The sequence below is a fragment of the Nematostella vectensis genome, chromosome 4 (assembly GCF_932526225.1).
Source record: "Nematostella vectensis chromosome 4, jaNemVect1.1, whole genome shotgun sequence".
In the NCBI taxonomy this organism is placed as follows: Eukaryota; Metazoa; Cnidaria; class Anthozoa; order Actiniaria; family Edwardsiidae; genus Nematostella; species Nematostella vectensis.
The window spans coordinates 2,018,855-2,043,758 of NC_064037.1; the positions used below are offsets into that span (position 1 = coordinate 2,018,855).

Sequence of the window (24,904 nt, forward strand, 5' to 3'; positions counted from 1 at the left end):
AACGTGCTGGTGTTTTTCTTATTCATATGACATTTCTTTGGCTGTACAAGGAGGAAGGATGGTAATCAGCGACTGCAGTAGTATATAATAATAAAAGTTTGTTTATTTTCATTTACAGTTTATTTCAACAGTGAGTATCGAATTATCTTCTTTGTCTTCTTTCGTGCTCCATTTGCTCCACCGCTCTTCTTCTTTTCTGCAAAGCAAAAGAAGATTCTCATAAAATTACGGTGTCTATTTTGTATTTCTGTCTGTCTGTCCATCTGTCTGTTCGTCTGTCTGTCTCATTGTCTGTCTGTTTCGTCTTTCTGTCCCGGCGTCCGTTCGTCTATCTGTCTGTCTTACCCAGTTGACGCTTTCCTCGCTTGTTATGAGCTCGATGATGGCTGTAAGAAGTGCGGACCCCGGACAGCTGTCCTGCCCGGCGGACAATTTGAGTGAAGGCTGGGATATCTTCCGCTCGAGCAGGGTATCCAGTTCCCGGCGCAGATCCTGGATGACGAAATTAATTACTAAGATAAGTTTGCAAGATTCATTATTGCTACCGAGCGGGCCTAAAGTTGCATGCCTCGATCAAACGGTGATGAGGGTTGATGAAAGTTTCACTCTTTCTAGCTCTCCCGGGGTTGCGATCAAACGGCCTGCTAACGTCTTCATAAAAATCAGCGCGCGTTCACTCGTGTTCAAAAGCGCGCGCTGCCCGTGTGTCCTTTCAGGAAGAAGAAAAAAACTAGCTCAACTTCTGAAAATGCGATAACGGTATTGGTTTATTTGGATTTTCTAATAATTATACAACCTCAGGGTTCATCACCGAATCTGAAATTACACGTTAAATTCCACTTTTTCTGAAAACTGCTGACAGAAACACTCTCATCAACCTTCATTCGCGCGATCACGCGATTCAAGTGAATGAGAGTCATTGACAGTCGACGAGAGTGCAAGGCCGAGTTGTCAGCTTCTCCTCATCTCGGTTTGATCGAAGTTTTAGACTATAGCGTAACCACAGGAAGCCCATAACATGTCCAGATTTCATCAGGCAGCAACAGGGAGACAATACCTTGACTAGGTTCGCTATCCTCTTGGGTGACCTGAACTTGATAAAGTTATCGACGGCGATGGTCTCGTGACCTTGACCGTGACCTTGCTCAACGTGCATCGAGATGCTGCCTCCAAAGAACAGCAGAGGGAACGGAGCGATCACGGTGGAGTCGTGAATAAACACCTACGGCAAAGGGTGTTGGGGTTTGAATGGACAGCAGGTGAATGAACACCTATGACGAGGAGAGTTGGGGTTTGAATGAACACGTATGTGAGTGAACACCTATGCGGGGGAGAGTTGGTTGGAATAAACACGTATGTGAGTGAACACCTATGACGGGGAGAGTTGGGGTTTGAATGAAGACCATGTGAATGAGCACCTATGACGGGGACAGTTGGGGTTTGAATGAAGACCATGTGAGTGAACACCTATGACGGGGAGAGTTGGGGTTTGAATGAAGACCATGTGAGTGAACATCTATGACGGGGAGAGTTGGGGTTTGAATGAACACGTATGTGAGTGAACATCTATGACGGGGAGAGTTGGGGTTTGAATGAAGACCATGTGAGTGAACACCTATGAGGGGAGAGTTGGGGTTTGAATAAAGACCATGTGAATGGGCACCTATGACGGGGAGAGTTGGGGTTTGAATGAAGACCATGTGAGTGAACATCTATGACGGGGAGAGTTGGGGTTTGAATGAACACGTATGTGAGTGAACATCTATGACGGGGAGAGTTGGGGTTTGAATGAAGACCATGTGAGTGAACACCTATGAGGGGAGAGTTGGGGTTTGAATGAACACGTATGTGAGTGAACACCTATGCGGGGGAGAGTTGGTTTGAATAAACACGTATGTGAGTGAACACCTATGACGGGGAGAGTTGGGGTTTGAATGAAGACCATGTGAATGAGCACCTATGACGGGGAGAGTTTGAATGAAGACCATTGAGTGAACACCTATGAGGGGGAGAGTTGGGGTTTGAATGAAGACTATGTGAATGAGCACCTATGACGGGGAGAGTTTGAATGAAGACCATGTGAGTGAACACCTATGAGGGGGAGAGTTGGGGTTTGAATGAAGACCATGAGAGTGAACACCTATGAGGGGAGAGTTGGGGTTTGAATGAAGACTATGTGAATGAGCACCTATGACGGGGAGAGTTTGAATGAAGACCATGTGAGTGAACACCTATGAGGGGGAGAGTTGGGGTTTGAATGAAGACCATGAGAGTGAACACCTATGAGGGGAGAGTTGGGGTTTGAATGAAGACCATGAGAGTGAACACCTATGACGGGGAGAGTTGGGGTTTGAATGAAGACCATGTGAGTGAACATCTATGACGGGGAGAGTTGGGGTTTGAATGAAGACCATGTGAGTGAACACCTATGACGGGGAGAGTTGGGGTTTGAATGAACACGTATGTGAGTGAACATCTATGAGGGGGAGAGTTGGGGTTTGAATGAAGACCATGTGAGTAAACACCTATGACGGGGAGAGGGGGTTTGCATGAAGACCATGTGAGTGAACATCTATGACGGGGAGAGTTGGGGTTTGAATGAAGACCATGTGAGTGAACACCTATGAGGGGGAGAGTTGGGGTTTGAATGAAGACCATGTGAGTGAACACCTATGAGGGGGAGAGTTGGGGTTTGAATGAAGACCATGTGAGTGAACACCTATGAGGGGGAGAGTTGGGGTTTGAATGAAGACCATGTGAGTGAACACCTATGACGGGGAGAGTTGGGGTTTGAATGAAGACCATGTGAGTGAACACCTATGACGGGGAGAGTTGGGGTTTGAATGAACACGTATGTGAGTGAACATCTATGAGGGGGAGAGTTGGGGTTTGAATGAAGACCATGTGAGTAAACACCTATGACGGGGAGAGGGGGTTTGCATGAAGACCATGTGAGTGAACATCTATGACGGGGAGAGTTGGGGTTTGAATGAAGACCATGTGAGTGAACACCTATGAGGGGGAGAGTTGGGGTTTGAATGAAGACCATGAGAGTGAACACCTATGAGGGGAGAGTTGGGGTTTGAATGAAGACCATGTGAGTGAACATCTATGACGGGGAGAGTTGGGGTTTGAATGAAGACCATGTGAGTGAACACCTATGACGGGGAGAGTTGGGGTTTGAATGAACACGTATGTGAGTGAACACCTATGCGGGGGAGAGTTGGTTTGAATAAACACGTATGTGAGTGAACACCTATGACGGGGAGAGTTGGGGTTTGAATGAAGACCATGTGAATGATCACCTATGACGGGGAGAGCTGGGGTTTGAATGAAGACCATGTGATTGAGCACCTATGACGGGGAGAGTTGCGGTTTGAATGAAGACCATGTGAGTGAACACCTATGAGGGGGAGAGTTGGGGTTTGAATGAAGACCATGTGAGTGAACACCTATGAGGGGGAGAGTTGGGGTTTGAATGAAGACCATGTGAGTGAACACCTATGAGGGGGAGAGTTGGAGTTTGAATGAAGACCATGTGAGTGAACACCTATGACGGGGAGAGTTGGGGTTTGAATGAACACGTATGTGAGTGAACACCTATGCGGGGGAGAGTTGGTTTGAATAAACACGTATGTGAGTGAACACCTATGACGGGGAGAGTTGGGGTTTGAATGAAGACCATGTGAATGAGCACCTATGACGGGGAGAGTTTGAATGAAGACCATTGAGTGAACACCTATGAGGGGGAGAGTTGGGGTTTGAATGAAGACCATGAGAGTGAACACCTATGAGGGGAGAGTTGGGGTTTGAATGAAGACCATGAGAGTGAACACCTATGACGGGGAGAGTTGGGGTTTGAATGAAGACCATGTGAGTGAACATCTATGACGGGGAGAGTTGGGGTTTGAATGAAGACCATGTGAGTGAACACCTATGACGGGGAGAGTTGGGGTTTGAATGAACACGTATGTGAGTGAACATCTATGAGGGGGAGAGTTGGGGTTTGAATGAAGACCATGTGAGTGAACACCTATGACGGGGAGAGGGGGTTTGAATGAAGACCATGTGAATGAGCACCTATGACGGGGAGAGGGGGTTTGAATGAAGACCATGTGAGTGAACATCTATGACGGGGAGAGTTGGGGTTTGAATGAAGACCATGTGAGTGAACACCTATGAGGGGGAGAGATGGGGTTTGAATGAAGACCATGTGAGTGAACACCTATGAGGGGGAGAGTTGGGGTTTGAATGAAGACCATGTGAGTGAACACCTATGACGGGGAGAGTTGGGGTTTGAATGAAGACCATGTGAGTGAGCACCTATGACGGAGAGAGTTAGGGTTTAAATAAGTGAACACCTGAAGTGATTAAACCTACAGTAGAGGGAGTTGGGCTAGAGCTTAAACGTAAAGTAAAAGTTTTTACCGCTTAAAGTCTTAGCCAGTTGATTGAATTGGCGAGAAAAAAGTGTTTGGACCGACTTCATTCACTGGGAATAAGGTAGGTCAAACGCGGATAGCTTGGGGAACCCTGCCAACCTTTGATGACTTGATTTTTTGGTGGTAGATCAACCAGTCATTTTGGAATGCTGTTACTTCCACGTTGACTGATTTCGGGTGAAGCGCGACTTTGCCATCTTCCTGGGTAAAAAGGCGAGGCGGTCTGGAACAAATGTATAAGTTTAAAAAGGGAAAGAACCAAACAGCAGCGTCACTGAATCCCGAGGATTCACTTGCACACGAAAACGTTAATTAAAACGAACAGAAGCATTAAAAAATTACAACCAAAACACACGTTGGCAAACTCTATTCTGGCCACTACCATATTATTACCATTTGAGTTTGTCGTGATGCTTTATTCTGGCCACTACCATATTATTACCGTTTGAGTTTGTCGTGATGCTCTATTCTGGCCACTACCATATTATTACCATTTGAGTTTGTCGTGGTGCTCTATTCTGAGCCACTACCATATTATTACCGTCTGAGTTTGTCGTGGTGCTCTATTCTGGCCACTACCATATTATTACCGTCTGAGTTTGTCGTGGTGCTCTATTCTGGCCACTACCATATTATTACCGTTTGAGTTTGTCGTGGTGCTCTATTCTGGCCACTACCATATTATTACCGTCTGAGTTTGTCGTGGTGCTCTATTCTGGCCACTACCATATTATTACCGTTTGAGTTTGTCGTGGTGGTCTATTCTGGCCACTACCATATTATTACCGTTTGAGTTTGTCGTGATGCTCTATTCTGGCCACTACCATATTATTACCGTTTGAGTTTGTCGTGATGCTCTATTCTGAGCCACTACCATATTATTACCGCCTGAGTTTGTCGTGATGCTCTATTCTGGCCACTACCATATTATTACCGTTTGAGTTTGTCGTGGTGCTCTATTCTGGCCACTACCATATTATTACCGTTTGAGTTTGTCGTGGTGCTCTATTCTGAGTCACTACCATATTATTACCGTCTGAGTTTGTCGTGGTGCTCTATTCTGGCCACTACCATATTATTACCGTTTGAGTTTGTCGTGGTGCTCTATTCTGGCCACTACCATATTATTACCGTTTGAGTTTGTCATGGTGCTCTATTCTGGCCACTACCATATTATTACCAAGTGAGTTTGTCGTGATGCTCTATTCTGGCCACTACCATATTATTACCGTTTGAGTTTGTCGTGGTGCTCTATTCTGAGCCACTACCATATTATTACCGTTTGAGTTTGTCGTGGTGCTCTATTCTGGCCACTACCATATTATTACCGTTTGAGTTTGTTGTGATGCTCTATTCTGGCCACTACCATATTATTACCGTTTGAGTTTGTCGTGGTGCTCTATTCTGGCCACTACCATATTATTACCGTTTGAGTTTGTTGTGATGCTCTATTCTGGCCACTACCATATTATTACCGTTTGAGTTTGCCGTGGTGCTCTATTCTGGCCACTACCATATTATTACCGTCTGAGTTTGTCGTGGTGCTCTATTCTGGCCACTACCATATTATTACCGTCTGAGTTTGTTGTGGTGCTCTATTCTGAGCCACTACCATATTATTACCGTCTGAGTTTGTCGTGGTGCTCTATTCTGGCCACTACCATATTATTACCGTTTGAGTTTGTTGTGATGCTCTATTCTGGCCACTACCATATTATTACCGTTTGAGTTTGCCGTGGTGCTCTATTCTGGCCACTACCATATTATTACCGTCTGAGTTTGTCGTGGTGCTCTATTCTGAGCCACTACCATATTATTACCGTCTGAGTTTGTCGTGGTGCTCTATTCTGGCCACTACCATATTATTACCGTTTGAGTTTGTCTTGGTGCTCTATTCTGAGCCACTACCATATTATTACCGTTTGAGTTTGTCATGGTGCTCTATTCTGGCCACTACCATATTATTACCGTTAGAGTTTGTCGTGGTGCTCTATTCTGGCCACTACCATATTATTACCGTTAGAGTTTGTGGTGGTGCTCTATTCTGGCCACTACCATATTATTACCGTTTGAGTTTGTCGTGGTGCTCTATTCTGGCCACTACCATATTATTACCATTTGAGTTTGTCGTGATGCTTTATTCTGGCCACTACCATATTATTACCGTTTGAGTTTGTCGTGATGCTCTATTCTGGCCACTACCATATTATTACCATTTGAGTTTGTCGTGGTGCTCTATTCTGAGCCACTACCATATTATTACCGTCTGAGTTTGTCGTGGTGCTCTATTCTGGCCACTACCATATTATTACCGTCTGAGTTTGTCGTGGTGCTCTATTCTGGCCACTACCATATTATTACCGTTTGAGTTTGTCGTGGTGCTCTATTCTGGCCACTACCATATTATTACCGTCTGAGTTTGTCGTGGTGCTCTATTCTGGCCACTACCATATTATTACCGTTTGAGTTTGTCGTGGTGGTCTATTCTGGCCACTACCATATTATTACCGTTTGAGTTTGTCGTGATGCTCTATTCTGGCCACTACCATATTATTACCGTTTGAGTTTGTCGTGATGCTCTATTCTGAGCCACTACCATATTATTACCGCCTGAGTTTGTCGTGATGCTCTATTCTGGCCACTACCATATTATTACCGTTTGAGTTTGTCGTGGTGCTCTATTCTGGCCACTACCATATTATTACCGTTTGAGTTTGTCGTGGTGCTCTATTCTGAGTCACTACCATATTATTACCGTCTGAGTTTGTCGTGGTGCTCTATTCTGGCCACTACCATATTATTACCGTTTGAGTTTGTCGTGGTGCTCTATTCTGGCCACTACCATATTATTACCGTTTGAGTTTGTCATGGTGCTCTATTCTGGCCACTACCATATTATTACCAAGTGAGTTTGTCGTGATGCTCTATTCTGGCCACTACCATATTATTACCGTTTGAGTTTGTCGTGGTGCTCTATTCTGAGCCACTACCATATTATTACCGTTTGAGTTTGTCGTGGTGCTCTATTCTGGCCACTACCATATTATTACCGTTTGAGTTTGTTGTGATGCTCTATTCTGGCCACTACCATATTATTACCGTTTGAGTTTGTCGTGGTGCTCTATTCTGGCCACTACCATATTATTACCGTTTGAGTTTGTTGTGATGCTCTATTCTGGCCACTACCATATTATTACCGTTTGAGTTTGCCGTGGTGCTCTATTCTGGCCACTACCATATTATTACCGTCTGAGTTTGTCGTGGTGCTCTATTCTGGCCACTACCATATTATTACCGTCTGAGTTTGTTGTGGTGCTCTATTCTGAGCCACTACCATATTATTACCGTCTGAGTTTGTCGTGGTGCTCTATTCTGGCCACTACCATATTATTACCGTTTGAGTTTGTTGTGATGCTCTATTCTGGCCACTACCATATTATTACCGTTTGAGTTTGCCGTGGTGCTCTATTCTGGCCACTACCATATTATTACCGTCTGAGTTTGTTGTGGTGCTCTATTCTGAGCCACTACCATATTATTACCGTCTGAGTTTGTCGTGGTGCTCTATTCTGGCCACTACCATATTATTACCGTCTGAGTTTGTCGTGGTGCTCTATTCTGAGCCACTACCATATTATTACCGTTTGAGTTTGTCATGGTGCTCTATTCTGGCCACTACCATATTATTACCGTTAGAGTTTGTCGTGGTGCTCTATTCTGGCCACTACCATATTATTACCGTTAGAGTTTGTGGTGGTGCTCTATTCTGGCCACTACCATATTATTACCGTTTGAGTTTGTCGTGGTGCTCTATTCTGGCCACTACCATATTATTACCGTTAGAGTTTGTCGTGGTGCTCTATTCTGGCCACTACCATATTATTACCGTTTGAGTTTGTCGTGATGCTCTATTCTGGCCACTACCATATTATTACCGTTTGAGTTTGTCGTGATGCTCTATTCTGGCCACTACCATATTATTACCGTTTGAGTTTGTCGTGGTGCTCTATTCTGAGCCACTACCATATTATTACCGTTTGAGTTTGTCGTGGTGCTCTATTCTGGCCACTACCATATTATTACCGTTTGAGTTTGTCGTGGTGCTCTATTCTGGCCACTACCATATTATTACCGTTTGAGTTTGTCGTGGTGCTCTATTCTGGCCACTACTTTATTATTACCGTTTGAGTTTGTCGTGATGCTCTATTCTGAGCCACTACCATATTATTACCGTTTGAGTTTGTCGTGGTGCTCTATTCTGGCCACTACCATATTATTACCGTTTGAGTTTGTCGTGGTGCTCTATTCTGAGCCACTACCATATTATTACCGTCTGAGTTTGTCGTGGTGCTCTATTCTGAGCCACTACCATATTATTACCGTCTGAGTTTGCCGTGGTGCTCTATTCTGGCCACTACCATATTATTACCGTCTGAGTTTGTCGTGGTGCTCTATTCTGGCCACTACCATATTATTACCGTTTGAGTTTGTCGTGGTGCTCTATTCTGGCCACTACCATATTATTACCGTTTGAGTTTGTCGTGGTGCTCTATTCTGGCCACTACCAAATTATTACCGTTTGAGTTTGTTGTGATGCTCTATTCTGGCCACTACCATATTATTACCGTCTGAGTTTGTCGTGGTGCTCTATTCTGAGTCACTACCATATTATTACCGTTTGAGTTTGTCGTGATGCTCTATTCTGGCCACTACCATATTATTACCGTCTGAGTTTGTCGTGGTGCTCTATTTTGAGCCACTACCATATTATTACCGTCTGAGTTTGTCGTGATGCTCTATTCTGGCCACTACCATATTATTACCGTCTGAGTTTGTCGTGGTGCTCTATTTTGAGCCACTACCATATTATTACCGTCTGAGTTTGTTGTGGTGCTCTATTCTGGCCACTACCATATTATTACCATTTGAGTTTGTCGTGGTGGTCTATTCTGGCCACTACCATATTATTACCGTTTGAGTTTGTCGTGGTGCTCTATTCTGGCCACTACTATATTATTACCGTTTGAGTTTGTTGTGGTGCTCTATTCTGGCCACTACCATATTATTACCGTCTGAGTTTGTCGTGGTGCTCTATTCTGGCCACTACTATATTATTACCGTTTGAGTTTGTCGTGATGCTCTATTCTGGCCACTACCATATTATTACCGTCTGAGTTTGTCGTGGTGCTCTATTCTGGCCACTACCAAATTATTACCGTTTGAGTTTGTTGTGATGCTCTATTCTGGCCATTACCATATTATTACCGTTTGAGTTTGTCGTGGTGCTCTATTCTGGCCATTACCATATTATTACCGTTTGAGTTTGTCGTGGTGCTCTATTCTGGCCACGTTAGGGTACAACCCTGCACAAAGGATGGCCTTCACAAGCTTTATATTGTCTGAAAAGAAAAACAAAGGGAACTTCACAAGCTTTATATTGTCTGAAAAGAAAAACAAAGGGAACTTTTGTTTAACGTTTCATTGAACTAAACGTTTCAAGTCTTCTGTAAGGGTGTGACACAAGATTCGTATTCTCCTAGAAACAGCAGCGTTTATATGCTGTTTCTACAACGATGATTGTCTGTGATTTGTTGGTTGGTAGAACTGACCTGCGTTATTGTTGGTTGGTTGTGATGGGACCGACCTGTGATAGGCTAGTAGTGGTAGGGATTGGGTAAATGACTTGCGTTATGATTGGTTGGTTGTGATGGGATGGACCTGTGTTATGATTGGTTGGTTGTGATGGGACCGACCTGTGGTTGGCTAGTAGTGGTGGGGGTGGGGTGATTGACCTGCGTTATGATTGGCTGGTTGTGATGGGAAGGACCTGCGTTATGATTGGTTGGTTGTGATGGTACAGACCTGCGTTGTGATTGGCAGATGGTTCCTTAGGATCGGAAGACTTCAGGAATCCGCTGTCATATAACAGGCGAGCAAACTGACACTTCATGTTGCTTAGCATCTAGCAAAAATACCACGGAGGTAGTAATATAATATACATAATAATACAAAAAAGAGATAAGAGAAGGGGAGCAATAGGAGAAGAATGAGTGAAAAAAGCCTAAAAAGTTAAGGAATGAGTGGAAAATTGGTATTGGGAGGAGGAAGTGTCTTTTAATCTTCGAGAGGAGGGAAACATATGAAAAATGAGAAATATATGGGATAATTTGGGGCCTGTCTCTCCCTTCTCTTATAGGTACATTACAAGGGATAATTAACTCGTGTCGGACAAACAGACAGATGGAACAGTGATCAATTCTAAACTGGAAAAAAAACCTATTAAGTGGAAACATCTTAGGGTCCTGACCCCGTACGCAGTTCTGCTCAAGGTTAAACCAATCAGCTATCGAGCTATGATTTGGGGTTTGCACGGCGCAGATCTGCGCGGTTTGAGCCAATCAGACGTTATAGATCTCGGTGACATCAAGGAGGTGTTGACATACAATAACCAGACTACTCTGTATGGCATAAATATCTTGTTATTACATGTCAACAGGGGTAAAGCCTTTGTTAATTCTCAAACAAAAGGTAAAACAAAACCTCTGAAAGTCTGAACGAAAACACCTTCCTTTGACTAAATACAATAAGCTAAAAAGGAGCGACATTATTTTCACAGGTCCTCTTTTATTATTATAGTTTCTCAAATTGATACTTTTTGTGTTTGATATGTGTATTATTTTTAGCTTACTTGAAGGGTGCTAATTTGGCGGGATTGTTTTGGCGCGTTAAGAACAGTGTTCTCAAATACTGGAACTTCCTTCGTGTATCTCTTCCTTAGAGTTAATCGATTAACTCCAATATAATGCCTTCCTTATTTTCGGAGTTTATGATATTTCTTTGAATACCTTGTATCCCAGAAGAGTCCTTGCGTTATTTTCCAATTTCAACTGGAAGCTTGGCAAGCCTTAATCGGCCACGGCAGACTTGTTACTTTGCTTTCGTTGTAAATGCGTATGCAACCATACAAATATCCATCTTTGGTCGCTTAATAGTAAATTCGGAATGATCAAGCCGGCTATAACGCGAGGCAACGCGAGTTGGAGTGCTTATCATTGCAAGTGGTCACAAGACACAAAGCGCAGTCCTGCGCTTGCATTAGCCAATAATGATACAATTATTCACTTCCTTTAGCGCAGGACTGCTCATGTATCAGCGAATCCCGTATTTAGCGTGATATCGGAACCCACGTGAACTGCTACCTAGCGCCTGGTTAATTAACCTGGTTAATCTACTCGGCTTAGTTTCGTATTTTAACTCAAACATATTGATTAAAAATAAACTTCTCACTACATCCAGAGTACTTTTCAATTATCTGTTAAGGACTCGCTTATTTTGAGAAATTTCGGGCTCGTTATGAAAGTAACGCGAAACAGCAAAACTTGAGCGCAGCCCTGCGCTCGCATTAGCCAATAATGATACAATTATTCACTTCCTGTTGCGCAGGACTGCTCATGTATCAGCGAATCCCGTATTTAGCGTAATACCGGAACCCACGTGAACTGGTAACAGAGACGTGTTTCTTAGCGCAGAGCAGAACTTTACGAGTGTTGCTACTTTGGTCTTGGGACTACACATCTCAATGTTAAAGCGATAAAAGAACCCGATTTTTGTATGTGAACGTGGTGCGCAAAATAAGCGAGTCCTTAACAGATAATTGAAAAGTACTCTGGATATAGTGACAAGTTTATTTTTAATCAATATGTTTGAGTTAAAATACGAAACTAAGCCGAGTAGATTAACCAGGTAAATTAACCAGGCGCTAGGTAGAAGTTCACATGAGTTCCGATATCACGCTAAATACGGGATTCGCTGATACATGAGCAGTCCTGCGCAACAGGAAGTGAATAATTGTATCATTATTGGCTAATGCGAGCGCAGGGCTGCGCTCAAGTTTTGCCGTTTCGCGTTACTTTCATAACGAGCCCGAAATTTTTCAAAATAAGCGAGTACTTAACAGATAATTGAGAAGTACTCTGGATGACACGTTTATTTTTAATCAATATGTTCCGATGTTACGCTAAATACGGGATTCGCTGATACATGAGCAGTCCTGCGCTAAAGGAAGTGAATAATTGTATCATTATTGGCTAATGCAAGAGCAGGACTGCGCTTTGTGTCTTGTGACCACTTGCAATGATAAGCACTCCAACTCGCGTTGCTATACGTTATAGCCAGCTTGATCATACTAATGTTATTTTTGATTTGATAAGATAACAGCCGCTTTGCTAACAGTGGAGTACAAAATATATTGAAAGATAAGCACAAAACGGTGCAGTCGTGCGCGAAACTCGTAGTTAACTCACAAGTTTTCCCGTTTCGCATCACTTTCATAACTATAGACATGTTTACTTTTAAACAACATGTTTGATTGAAAATACGAAACTAAGCAGAGTAGATTAACCAAGTGGCAGGTACAAGGGCATAAGCTGCTCTGCGCTAGGTAGAAGTTCACATGGGTTCCGATATCACGCTAAATACGGGATTCGCTGATACATGAGCAGTCCTGCGCAACAGGAAGTGAATAATTGTATCATTATTGGCTAATGCGAGCGCAGGGCTGCGCTCAAGTTTTGCCGATTCGCGTTACTTTCATAACGAGCCCGAAATTTCTCAAAATAAGCGAGTCCTTAACAGATAATTGAAAAGTACTCTGGATGTAGTGAGAAGTTTATTTTTAATCAATATGTTTGAGTTAAAATACGAAACTAAGCCGAGTAGATTAACCAGGTTAATTAACCAGGCGCTAGGTAGCAGTTCACGTGGGTTCCGATATCACGCTAAATACGGGATTCGCTGATACATGAGCAGTCCTGCGCTAAAGGAAGTGAATAATTGTATCATTATTGGCTAATGCAAGCGCAGGACTGCGCTTTGTGTCTTGTGACCACTTGCAATGATAAGCACTCCAACTCGCGTTGCCTCGCGTTATAGCCGGCTTGATCATTCCGAATTTACTATTAAGCGACCAAAGATGGATATTTGTATGGTTGCATACGCATTTACAACGAAAGCAAAGTAACAAGTCTGCCGTGGCCGATTAAGGCTTGCCAAGCTTCCAGTTGAAATTGGAAAATAACGCAAGGACTCTTCTGGGATACAAGGTATTCAAAGAAATATCATAAACTCCGAAAATAAGGAAGGCATTATATTGGAGTTAATCGATTAACTCTAAGGAGGAGATACACGAAGGAAGTTCCAGTATTTGAGAACACTGTTCTTAACGCGCCAAAACAATCCCGCCAAATTAGCACCCTTCAAGTAAGCTAAAAATAATACACATATCAAACACAAAAAGTATCAATTTGAGAAACTATAATAATAAAAGAGGACCTGTGAAAATAATGTCGCTCCTTTTTAGCTTATTGTATTTAGTCAAAGGAAGGTGTTTTCGTTCAGACTTTCAGAGGTTTTGTTTTACCTTTTGTTTGAGAATTAACAAAGGCTTTACCCCTGTTGACATGTAATAACCAGATATTTATGCCATACAGAGTAGTCTGGTTATTGTATGTCAACACCTCCTTGATGTCACCGAGATCTATAACGTCTGATTGGCTCAGATCTGCGCCGATCTGCGCCGTGCAAACCCCAAATCATAGCTCGATAGCTGATTGGTTTAACCTTGAGCAGAACTGCGTACGGGGTCAGGACCCTAAGATGTTTCCACTTAATAGGTTTTTTTTCCAGTTTAGAATTGATCACTGTTATGGATGGACAGCTAGACAGAAGGACGACAGATCGGCTAGACAGACAGGACGACAGATCGGCTAGACAGACTGGACGACTGATTGGCTAGACAGACTGGACGACTGATTGGCTAGACAGACAGGACGGCATATCGGCTAGACAGACAGGATGACAGATAGGCTAGACAGACAAGACGGCAGATTGGCTAGACAGACAGGACGACAGATTGGCTAGACAGACAGGACGACAGATAGGCTAGGATGGCAGGACGGCATATCGGCTAGACAGACAGGACGATTGATCCGCTAAACAGACAAGACGACAGATCGGCTAGACAGACAGGACGACATATCGGCTAGACAGACAGGACGACAGATAGGCTAGGATGGCAGGACGACAGATCGGCTAGACAAAAGGACGACAGATGGGCTAAGATACCTTTAACGTCTGTGTGGATAAAAAGTTCTCCCAGCAGTAGGTAGATGCGTTCCCGTGGCGGCTTGCGGCTTCCCAGCCCTATGAGTGATATACAATATTATCAAGCGGAGGTCAAACTGGAGGTAAAGCATGAGCGTATATTAGATATCACTTTAGAAGGGTCCTTTTGTCAACACGAATTCTATAAGTCAAATTACTTGCAGATATGTAAGTCAGTGAATGGTCAGTTCTGGCGATTGGTTCGGGTGACACCTACCCTGTAGGCGTTGAGCACAGCAATGTGGTCGCTATGCGAGTCGCCAGCAAGCCGTGTCCTAACTTTGTCAGCAAGTTTCTTCTTATCCTAGGAAAAGGAACACAAAAGAAAAGTTTAAGAGAACAATAGTAAAAGAAACGTGAACAGACTTGTATCTAAGTACCAGGGGATAGACAAAAGGCTCCCTGAAACCAAGTGTAGAGGCAACAGTCAGCACGGGGTCCAGGCAGGATAAAATGGCGCCAAACAGGATCATCTTGCCGATGCGGGGGTCGACAGGAAGTGAGGCCAAGTGATAACCCAGAGGTGTCAGGTTCTCTTTGGTGTCTAGAGCATTCTAGGAAAATTTAAAACACAGGAATCATGATTATTCTGTGAAAGCGTCTAGAGCATTCTAAAAACAATGCAAACACAGGAATCCCAATTACTCTGAGAAAGAGTCTAGAGCATTCTAAAAACAATACAAACACAGGAATCCCGATTACTCTGGGACAAAGTCTAGAGCGTTCTTGGAACAATGCAAACACAGGAATCCCGATTACTCTGGGACAAAGTCTAGAGCATTCTTGGAACAATGCAAACACAGGAATCCCGATTACTCTAGGACAAAGTCTAGAGCGTTCTGGAAACAATGCAAACACAGGAATCCTGATTAGTCTGGGGCGAAGTCTAGAGCATTCTGGAAACAATGCAAACACAGGAACCCAGATTAGTCTGGGGCGAAGTCTAGAGCATTCTGGGAACAATGCAAATACAGGAATCCCGACTACTTTAGGAAGGCTGGTAGGGTCTCTGTTGTGCATGCTGAATGATGACATTACTACATATAATAATACACATAAAATACACATAAATATGATCAGTCCATGACATGTAGTAGTTACAAAGCCTTGAAAATATAACAAAATATCCTGGGACTTACAAGTTGTGCAAGGACATCTAAGGCGTTTTGCACAGCAAGTGGCTCGGGGGGCTGTAAGGCTTTAGACAAAAATTCCCTGACCATTCCAAGCTTCAAAATCTAGTGGCAAAATAAATCCAAAATTTTGTAACTATATCCCTCACTATCACCATTAAGTAATTATCACGATCACCTTTATTATCATTATCAAAACCATCATTACCATAATCTCCATCAACAAACATTATCACTGTTTCTATTATAATCACCACTAACATCACAATCATAACCACTATCTCATTACAAAACCTACAATATGATTGTAATCACAATCACTATAATAGCACAACCTTCTCCACCTCATCATTTCAATTATTATCATCATCATCATCATCATCATCATCATCATCATCATCATCATCATCATCATCATCATCATCGTCATCATCATCACATCACTACCACAGTCTTTTTTGCGGCTGCGTTTGTAAACCGCTTATCAGATAAGCCTGTGCAACAAGCATGAAACATTGTGTGACCCAAAATCTTTGTGCAGTCAAACCCTTTGCTTGGCCAAATTTTCACTGAAACTCATGGAAACACTTTCTACAAAGGCTATTTTTGTTTTTTGTTTTTCACCTTTATCTGTAGACACAGCTCTTCAAGAGGGGTGCGTAGCATCTCTGGCAGCTGGTAGTCAATAAAAGACTGCGCCTGCAGCTGAGTGAAGAGATGGAAACAGTAGCCAGGCTGTACCCTGCCATAGACAAAGGGACATAATTTGTTCTATAGGAATAATGGAGTATCTAATATAGATTGTTTGAAACAATCATGGTATCATGTGTTACGCAGCTGTTTTAACATACAAAAAACTCAGTGAATATTAATAAACACCAGGCAAAGCATGCAAGCAGGTCATATGCCAGATATACCTGCCAGCCCTTCCTCGCCTCTGCCGTGATGATGCGGTGCTGATCCACACAGGCATCAGACAGGAGATCTTACGACTTGCATCATATGACTAACAAGGGATATTAAACACACATTGTAAGCCTAAAGAGGGGTATTAAACACACATTGTAAGACTAAAGAGGGGTATTAAACACACATTGTAAGACTAAAGAGGGGTATTAAACACACATTGAAAGACTAAAGAGGGGTATTAAACACACATTGTAAGACTAAAGAGGGGTATTAAACACACATTGTAAGACTAAAGAGGGGTATTAAACACAACATCAAGCAATGCAACATGAGTAATGGTAATTTACTGTCATGACAGATATGGACATTATCCGAATTGATAGAAAAAAAGGACAAATACTGAATGAACTGAATTGCAACCAGAGTCACTTCATCATAATTTGAAAGTCATTTCAAAGCTCAACTGACCTTTTCTTTCACCTTGCCACAGTCAACAACAAAGACAACATCATCAATGGTAATGCTATGGAATAGAGAACACTCTGTAATAAACTAGGATTACAAGGGCCTGAAAGCAAATGTTACTGAATATTGTGACATATTCAACCCTTATTTTGTTATAAAAAGCTCATTCAAAACAGTTAATTACTGCTGAACAATCTTTTACTGAGGTTCCTTTATTAACCTACTGGTTCTATTTTTTTAATTTGTAACCTTCTGGTTCTATTTTTTAATCTACTGGTTCCATATTTTCATTCAGTTTAAAAATAGCCTGAGTTTTAATTCCCAACCAAAATATGGATTAAAAGGAAATTCAAAAGAGAGTGGTATACCTGGTCTCTGCGATGTTTGTAGCAATCACAATCTTTCTCACCCCAAGTGGAGGGCGGTCAAAAACCTGCCAAGAGCCATATCGACAAATGAATATAACTGCATACTAACTTGGCATCATTCAATGATTTTAACTCAAAGGGATTGTGGGATACCTGTCGCTGGTTGGCTGTCGGCATTAGAGAATGCAGTGGAATTAGAAGGCATTTATCTGCAGTAGAAACCCATCATTCAGCTCAAGCAATAGTTAGTTATAATTATACATCAGCTCAGATGGGCTTAATCATGCTGCTTCAAATTATGATAATAATTGTTTTGTATTTCCAAAGATTTCATGATAATATTTCAGTTTAAATTGATATAAGCTAACCTGATGGTAAAGTCCTCTTCAAGTTCTCATGCAGTTTGCTGATGTCTTCCCAGCCAGGCATGAACACTAGAATAGCACCTGCCTAAACAAAAACATTTTAACCTGTCAATTAGAACAGCACTTGACGCTAGCTGAGATATATTTATAATCAGTACTTAAATATTTAAACTAAAAAAATAAACTTTTGAAAGTATAAATTAGCACATTTTACAGCATAAATAAGCTCATTTGTGACGACTCACGCGAAAACGTACCTTAGGGTTTTCCGCGCGTTTGACCAAAATCGCGCCCGTTTCGCGGAAAGCGTGCGGCCTTCGCAGAATGCTCGCGCTTTTCTCGCGGAATGCTCGCCCATGTTATTTATGATTCTATATATTATTTAAACCATGGCTTCTAGCGAACCAACCAAGGCTTCGAGCGAAACATCTTCCGACTGATGTCGAACTGTCAGAGTCAATATCAAGCTATCCCTCAAGAGACGATTGGTAATAGCGCTATTGTCTTGATGTAGCATCGTAGCGACTTTGCCATTCGATTCCCTTGCTAGCACTCGAGATCTCAACGAAACCAAACTCAAATACTTGCATTATTGTGTCTGAATACTATTCAGATGTTTACTTCTATCCTAAAAGAGGCTTTTTCTAACGTATAGACCTCATTAGATGTCTATCGCGTTTCACCGACTTTGAAAATCGAAAGATTCAGCCCTTTTGCCGATTGACTCAACGACGAAAGGCTTGTGTCCGTTTTGCAAAAGCTCGCGCCTGACTCGTGGAGCGCTCGCGCCTATCTCGCGGGACGCTCGCGCCTATCTCGTGGAAAGCTTGCGCCTATCTCGCGGAATGCTCGCGCTTATCTCGCGGAATGCTTGCGCTTATTTCGCGGAATGCTCGCGCCCGTTTCGCGGAACGCTCGCTCCCATTTCGCGGCTTAATTCGCGGAATTAAGAAGCTCTAAGGTACGTTTTCGCGTGAGTCTTTACATTTTACAGAATAAATAAGCACATTTAACAGCATAAATAAGTACATTTTACAACATAAATAAGCACGTTTACAGCATAAACAAACACACCTCCATGTTCAGGCAGATGTACTTGATAAGCTTGACTGCAAGGTCAAAGTCTATCTGGTCCAGGTCCATGTTCTCCATTGTTTCAATGGTTGATCCATGAAACCTAGGCAGAAACAAATTAGACACAATAAACAAACTCCAGAGATATACAGTTGGCACTGTTAACTCAAGCTATCATGGTAGATTCTTATACATGAGTAAATAGAATATTCACCTATTTCTTATTGAGCCAATGTAATTCCTCCATTTGACCTCCTCTTCCTCTTCCTCTGCCTCATCACCTATTCCTATCTTCTGGGCTCTTCGGTCCTTGTATGGGCTTTTCCTTCTAGTGTACTTTTGCCACTTGGGGCCATGCCCTCCTCTCCCTCTTCTGTTCCCAAAGCTACTACGACCGGATCGAGTAACCTGGTATCTACAATTGACAGTATGCCACCTCTTGATTATCATCATTACTTTTAAGTAACTTTAATTGGAGGGGTCGAATGGGGTTTACGCTTGTTGTGGATCATATGCATTTTCTGTGTTAATATTTTTGTATCTGTGACAGGGTCACTAGGCGTATATTTTATTCCATATTCTCTAGATTTTGTTGTAATCATTTTGTGGTATTTTTTGGGGTGCAGCTTACTAAACGGTTAGGAATGTAGTTCCATGTTGTTAAATAGATGAACGCAAGCTACACTCGCCTGCGAAAATGTGATTAATGGGCGCAGTATTTGATCAACTTCTTTTCGGTAAAGTAATTTTGATTTTTGATACAATTATCACTAGAGATAAGCGACACAAGTGCAGGACATCCCTGCTGCCCATTATAATAAGGAAAAGGCGTATATTGAAAACAAGTTGTAGAATCTGAAGAATATTTTCCCACGCAGGATCGTGTCGTACAAATTGGGGTCGCATTCAGCTAGCTTTTCAGTTGTGTTTGAGTTACTACATTGGAATGGTTTCAACTTGGATTTGTTGGAGAAGACTAAAGAATGACTGCTCAAGGTAGACTTTATTCTTGTTCACGTTTATTGTACATTAAGTGTGTGTGCTGAAGTCAGTGATTTCAATAAATTTGCCTAAAGAGAATCCTTGGATCTTCCTCGTTTCTGCGCGACCGCCGTGCCCTCATCCTGTTACATATCTTTCCATGTTAGAGTGTCTAGTTGCATAAATAATGGAAACAAAGTTGCTTTCCACACCTTGTCATTTCAATGATTTCTTCAATATAGAACTCTTTGACAGGATATGTAAATCCAGGAATGTGCAGCATTGGGCATTTACCTGCAATACAGCAATAAGACTTTAAATGTGGCAACACCAATATATAGTCATGCCATTCTCTACTCTATACTGTTCTCTTACTCAGTCTTTGCTGTACATCAATCACTGCTTACCAAAATAGGTAGAGAAAATCTCTGCATTCAACGTTGCACTCATCAAAACCAATTTAAGGTCAGGCCTGCAGAGAAATACATAGAACTATTTAACCAAATTAAAAGTTGGTAAAAAATAAAAAATTATAGATTGGTTACATAATATAATAGACTGAACCTTTTTAACAGAAATAGATGAGAACTAAAACCCACAAATCTACCTCCTGCTATAAACAGAGACGGCTCCCCCCCCCCCCCCCCCCCCGCCCCCTTAAGAGAATACTGGATCTGCCCGTCTTGTTGTGTTATCCAGGAGATGTCTCTCTAATGATGTGACTGACCGTCTAGGCAGCAAGTCTCTGATGATGATCAGTAGAAAATCTGACATCAGGTCTCGTTCATGGATCTCATCAATTATAACATGGCTTGTGCTCTTCAAAAATCTGCAAGTAACAACAAAAATGGGGAATGCAGTATTGAGTAGTGCATTCAACATTATCCTCAGGATACATTATTGTAGATAACAGAGCCTTGTCGTCAAAGTCTTGGACCTCATTATGATAAATTATGATTGTGACGATGATGATTATTATCATTACTTACGGGTCTGACACCAGCCATCTCTGCAATACGCCAGTTGTGCAGTAGATGATGGACCCTCTGCTCCGTGGAAGCCTGCTTTCCAGTCGAATCTGGTATCCAACACTTCCACCACCACACTGCTCACCTCTCTCAATAGCCACACGTTCTGCAACCTATCAACCATTGAGTCAATCAATCAATCAATCAACCAATCAATCAATCATAATTGTATCACTCACAGATATAGCACTTATTCTCCTCGGCTGTGTGCAAGCAATTCTGCAAAGGGAACCATTCCCACACTGAATGGCATCATCAAGAATAAATTGGGCAACCTGCGAAATAGACAAGAAGAACACAAATATAAAAGGCAATCTACTAAAACGTTTCCTAATACAAAAAATCTGACCTGAGTTGTTTTTCCACATCCTGTTTCGCCACTGATTACTACCACTTGATTCGTGGAAATCAGACCTAGAATTTCCTATCAATTTTATAAAGCATGAAGTGGTTTGTGAAAGTCTCTAAAGTAAATGATATATTATTAAAGAAAACAGAAACTAACCTTTTTCATTTGATATGATGGTAGTTTTTCTCTGAATTTCTGAAAAAAAATTGCTGATAACAATCAGTAAATTAAATAAGACCTTTTACATCAACTGTTTCATTTTCTCATATTTTGGTGCAAACACGATCTGACCTGCCTTGTGGTAGTATTGTCAGTGAGGAATAACTCTCACTCACAATAGTAACGTTTAGGGTGCATTCCAATATTTCCCTCAAGTCCAATAACATCAGCCCCAATATGATGATATTTCACTTAACATATTCATAAGCAGTCTTAAATAGCCAGAAATTTAATAAGTTTATAACATCACCTTCTTTGTATAAGCACCAAGATTGTGAGCATTAAATACCTGCATCCCATTGTACCCAGTGCCCCCAGTACCTACATTCCATTGTACCAAGTACCCCCAGTACCTGAATTCCATTGTACCCAGTACCCCCAATACCTGCATTTCATTGTACCCAGTACCCCCAGTACCTGCATTCCATTGTACCCAGTACCCCCAATACCTGCATCCCATTGTACCCAGTACCCCAAGTACCTACATTCCATTGTACCTAGTACCCCCAGTACCTACATTCCATTGTACCCAGTACCCCCAGTACCTGCATTCCATTGTACTCAGTACCCCCAGTACCTACATTCCATTGTATCCAGTACCCCCAGTTCCTACATTCCATTGTACCCAGTACCCCCAGTACCTGCATTCCATTGTACCCAGTACCCCCAGTACCTACATTCCATTGTCCCCAGTACCCCCAGTTCCTGCATTCCATTGTACCCAGTACCCCCAATACCTGCATTTCATTGTACCCAGTACCCCCAGTACCTGCATTTCGTTGTACCCAGTGCTGGAATCCCTCATCAATTTCAGGTCTTTCAGAAATTCCTCATCAAGTTTGACATCCTTCCCAAGAGGAGAAAAGTCTTGGCGCGGTGAGGGTTGGGCTGGCCCTGCTTGCAAGCTTCCGATAATCTCATCAAGCTCACACAAAACATCCCCTTCCATTGCATCATCATTAGTATAAAAGTTATTATCACCTGAAAGAAATTCATGACATAGAAATTTTAAATGTTAATGAAACAATTAAGCTAAGAGGGGGGGTTAGGGAATTGAGGTAGGATAGGGTTGGATGGGGTAAGGGCCTGGAAGGCTGTGTATATGGAAAACAAAATAGAGACCAATTTGTGGATTTGTGGATTTTGTGGTGTATTTCAGTTTGATGGCGCAGGAGGGCTAGACCCTCCCCGTCCACCGATGAAACATGACAAATTCTTGCAAATTGCTCTGGAATTTGACACCAAATCACCATTGTTGTTTATAACAAATGTCTTTCCATTGAGAAACATTGATTAGAATTAGAATATTCTTACCAGAATTGAATAAAGCAGAGTCAGAACCTGCAGTTATTTCATTCCCAATCTCATCATCAAACAGATCCATGACACTATCACTAGCACCAAAACTTTTATCATAGAGTTTATTAACAATTTTTACTGTAGAAAATGTGCCTCTGCAGTCGTTAACAGCTAAAGCACTTGGGCCTTCAACAGCATCATCATGCCACTGTGATCTTCTTGGTGTCTGCCTCTCATCAAAGTTATCATAATTATTATGATGCTTGAATTCTCTATCATGGTGTTTATCATGTCTCTGAGAATTGTTTCCAATAGTTCTTGAAAATCCCTTCAGATCAACCTTAGCCATATTATTTGGATGGTCTGATGAGTAGTTACATGTGTCAGAATTGGAGTTCCATTGTTGTAAGTCATCCAGCAATCTGCCAATATTCTGTTCTTTTTGTTTGCTCATAGTGACAACTGCCCGCTGGGAATTAATCATGCAAATGATTCAGCTCACCTACAGTAACTAACATTTGTCTTGTTAAATATAAAAGAGAGATCAGATACATGGTCAATTGCAGTTGAAGACATAGCAAGGTCAAGTAATAAGAAAAACATGTTTATCGTCCTGATAAGATCAAAATAGGGAGCATGCGGCCCTTTTTATTTATATATTTTTTCTCTGTGGTTTATCAAAGATTTGTGGTCTGGTGAAAAAATCGTAAGAAAAGCCTTGAAACAGGAAGTCTACCTTTATTTTAGCTGCCAAGGCACTGCTAATGCAAAAAAATTTGAACTTCTGAGGAACAAACAATCAAAAAAGCAGGAGAAATAACTAAATAAAAAAAACTATTGATCCATCCCAAAAAAAGGATGCGGGCGCAGACGATAAACATGTCCTTTTTTACTTGGCCAAAGGCATCTCCATGCAGCCGTCAGACACCAGAGAAATAACCCTCGGCAAAAAGAGGAACACAAACTAACTAAACTCAAAGCTTATAACATTTTGACATTAATCCTTACCTCATCCAGTTCTCTCTTTTTCTTCTTCTCTTTGCTTTTAGATGCGTACCACAAACCAATGTCTTTTCCACTCAGCCCTGATGGATGCCTGCCCCGTCCCCCACGGCGGCCATCACCACTACCACGCCTTCCACCGCTGCCTCCGCCTAGGCCATAACGAACACCTAGTACATGGAGACATTATTAAATGTATGAGACCAACTTAGGAGCAGAACAAAGCAAGAGCTTGATTCCAGAAAGTTTTCGGGATACTTTTCCGGGTGAGGAAGAGTTTTTAGAGTTAATAAATAGATTGGCTAAATAATTATTGAATATAAAAAAAAATGTAGATTTGTCGAAGTCTGTAGACAACTGGTACCCCAAACACTGCTGTGGCATCTGCACTTTTCGAAAAAAAGACAAAGAACAAGTAGATAAAGTCTCATTTTGTAGCAAAACTTCCAATACCTTTGCAAAATTGTTTTTATATTTTTAAGGCGCACTGTTACAGCTAAATTTCAAATCATTTGACAGAAAAGAAACCCGATTGGCTGGTAGGGAATCCCATAAAATGATGTTAGCCGTGATTGGCTCACTTCTTATCGGGCAGTGGAGGTTTCCTCAAGTGATGAGAACTCACTACAACTCGTCACAACTTGAAAATTGCTAGATTTAATCGCAAAAAAGCACCAAATTGGATATTTCAACTTGACTAGTTCAAGATAAATAGTTGATCTATAAATTCAGCTGAAAATATTAAGGAAAAACATGGTTTTGTGTATTAATTTTCGCATTAAAAGTAATCCCCGGTAAGTTAACGGGAGCTCTTGAGCTTTATCGGGGGCTTACCGGGTGACTTTCGGGTTTTCAGGGACTTTTGAGAAACGACCCCCAGGCGCGTAAGTTTCTCCCTCTCAAAGCGAGTTAGCTAAATACAAAACAGACGTTCATACATTGACTTACCTCCTTTATGCATCGCGAGGTCAGAGAACAGCGCACTTTATGTTTACTATGCCAACTTTTCTTTTGCGACACGAGAAGGGAAACGAATGATGTTTACATCCGCCATACTTGCGCCTGTAAGCAAATGTCAGTGGGTTACTGTTTGGTACCATGCTCCACTC

At 42.0% G+C, this 24,904-nt stretch overlaps 1 protein-coding gene across 3 annotated transcripts; it reads right to left on the reverse strand.

Moving 5' to 3' along the window:
* Positions 1-85: 85 nt before the first annotated feature.
* LOC5509201 (ATP-dependent DNA/RNA helicase DHX36) lies at positions 86-24,892 on the reverse strand. 3 transcript variants are annotated; one of them, XM_048726409.1, is made up of 29 exons: positions 24,744-24,892; positions 23,802-23,965; positions 22,809-23,262; positions 22,264-22,475; positions 21,432-21,470; positions 21,276-21,350; positions 21,106-21,201; positions 20,888-21,039; positions 20,626-20,727; positions 20,306-20,370; positions 20,111-20,192; positions 19,132-19,332; positions 18,918-19,020; positions 17,847-17,928; positions 17,632-17,687; positions 17,479-17,543; positions 17,114-17,168; positions 16,654-16,742; positions 16,361-16,478; positions 15,743-15,841; positions 14,984-15,157; positions 14,821-14,907; positions 14,565-14,642; positions 10,305-10,404; positions 9,757-9,841; positions 4,542-4,665; positions 1,058-1,222; positions 346-492; positions 86-196 (listed from the first exon to the last, which is right to left on the reverse strand). In XM_048726409.1, the coding sequence occupies exons 1-29, from the start codon at positions 24,754-24,756 to the stop codon at positions 143-145; spliced, it is 3,336 nt and encodes a 1,111-aa protein (XP_048582366.1). In that variant the 5' UTR covers positions 24,757-24,892; the 3' UTR covers positions 86-142. The 3 variants fall into 3 exon arrangements, 2 of the variants coding, with proteins under 2 accessions (XP_048582366.1, XP_048582367.1); XM_048726410.1 differs by having other exon boundaries at positions 23,802-23,947; positions 24,744-24,891; XR_007307531.1 differs by lacking the exons at positions 86-196; positions 346-492 and having other exon boundaries at positions 1,084-1,222; positions 4,429-4,665.
* Positions 24,893-24,904: the final 12 nt, after the last annotated feature.

Excerpts from the sequence above, each read along its gene's own strand:
- LOC5509201 (XM_048726409.1), bottom strand. Across the intron at positions 20,193-20,305 it reads GATTTTCTCTACCTATTTTG|GTAAATGCCCAATGCTGCAC; the intron begins GTAAGCAGTGAT and ends GCTGTATTGCAG. Across the intron at positions 15,842-16,360 it reads AGCTGTGTCTACAGATAAAG|ATTTTGAAGCTTGGAATGGT; the intron begins GTGAAAAACAAA and ends TTTTGCCACTAG.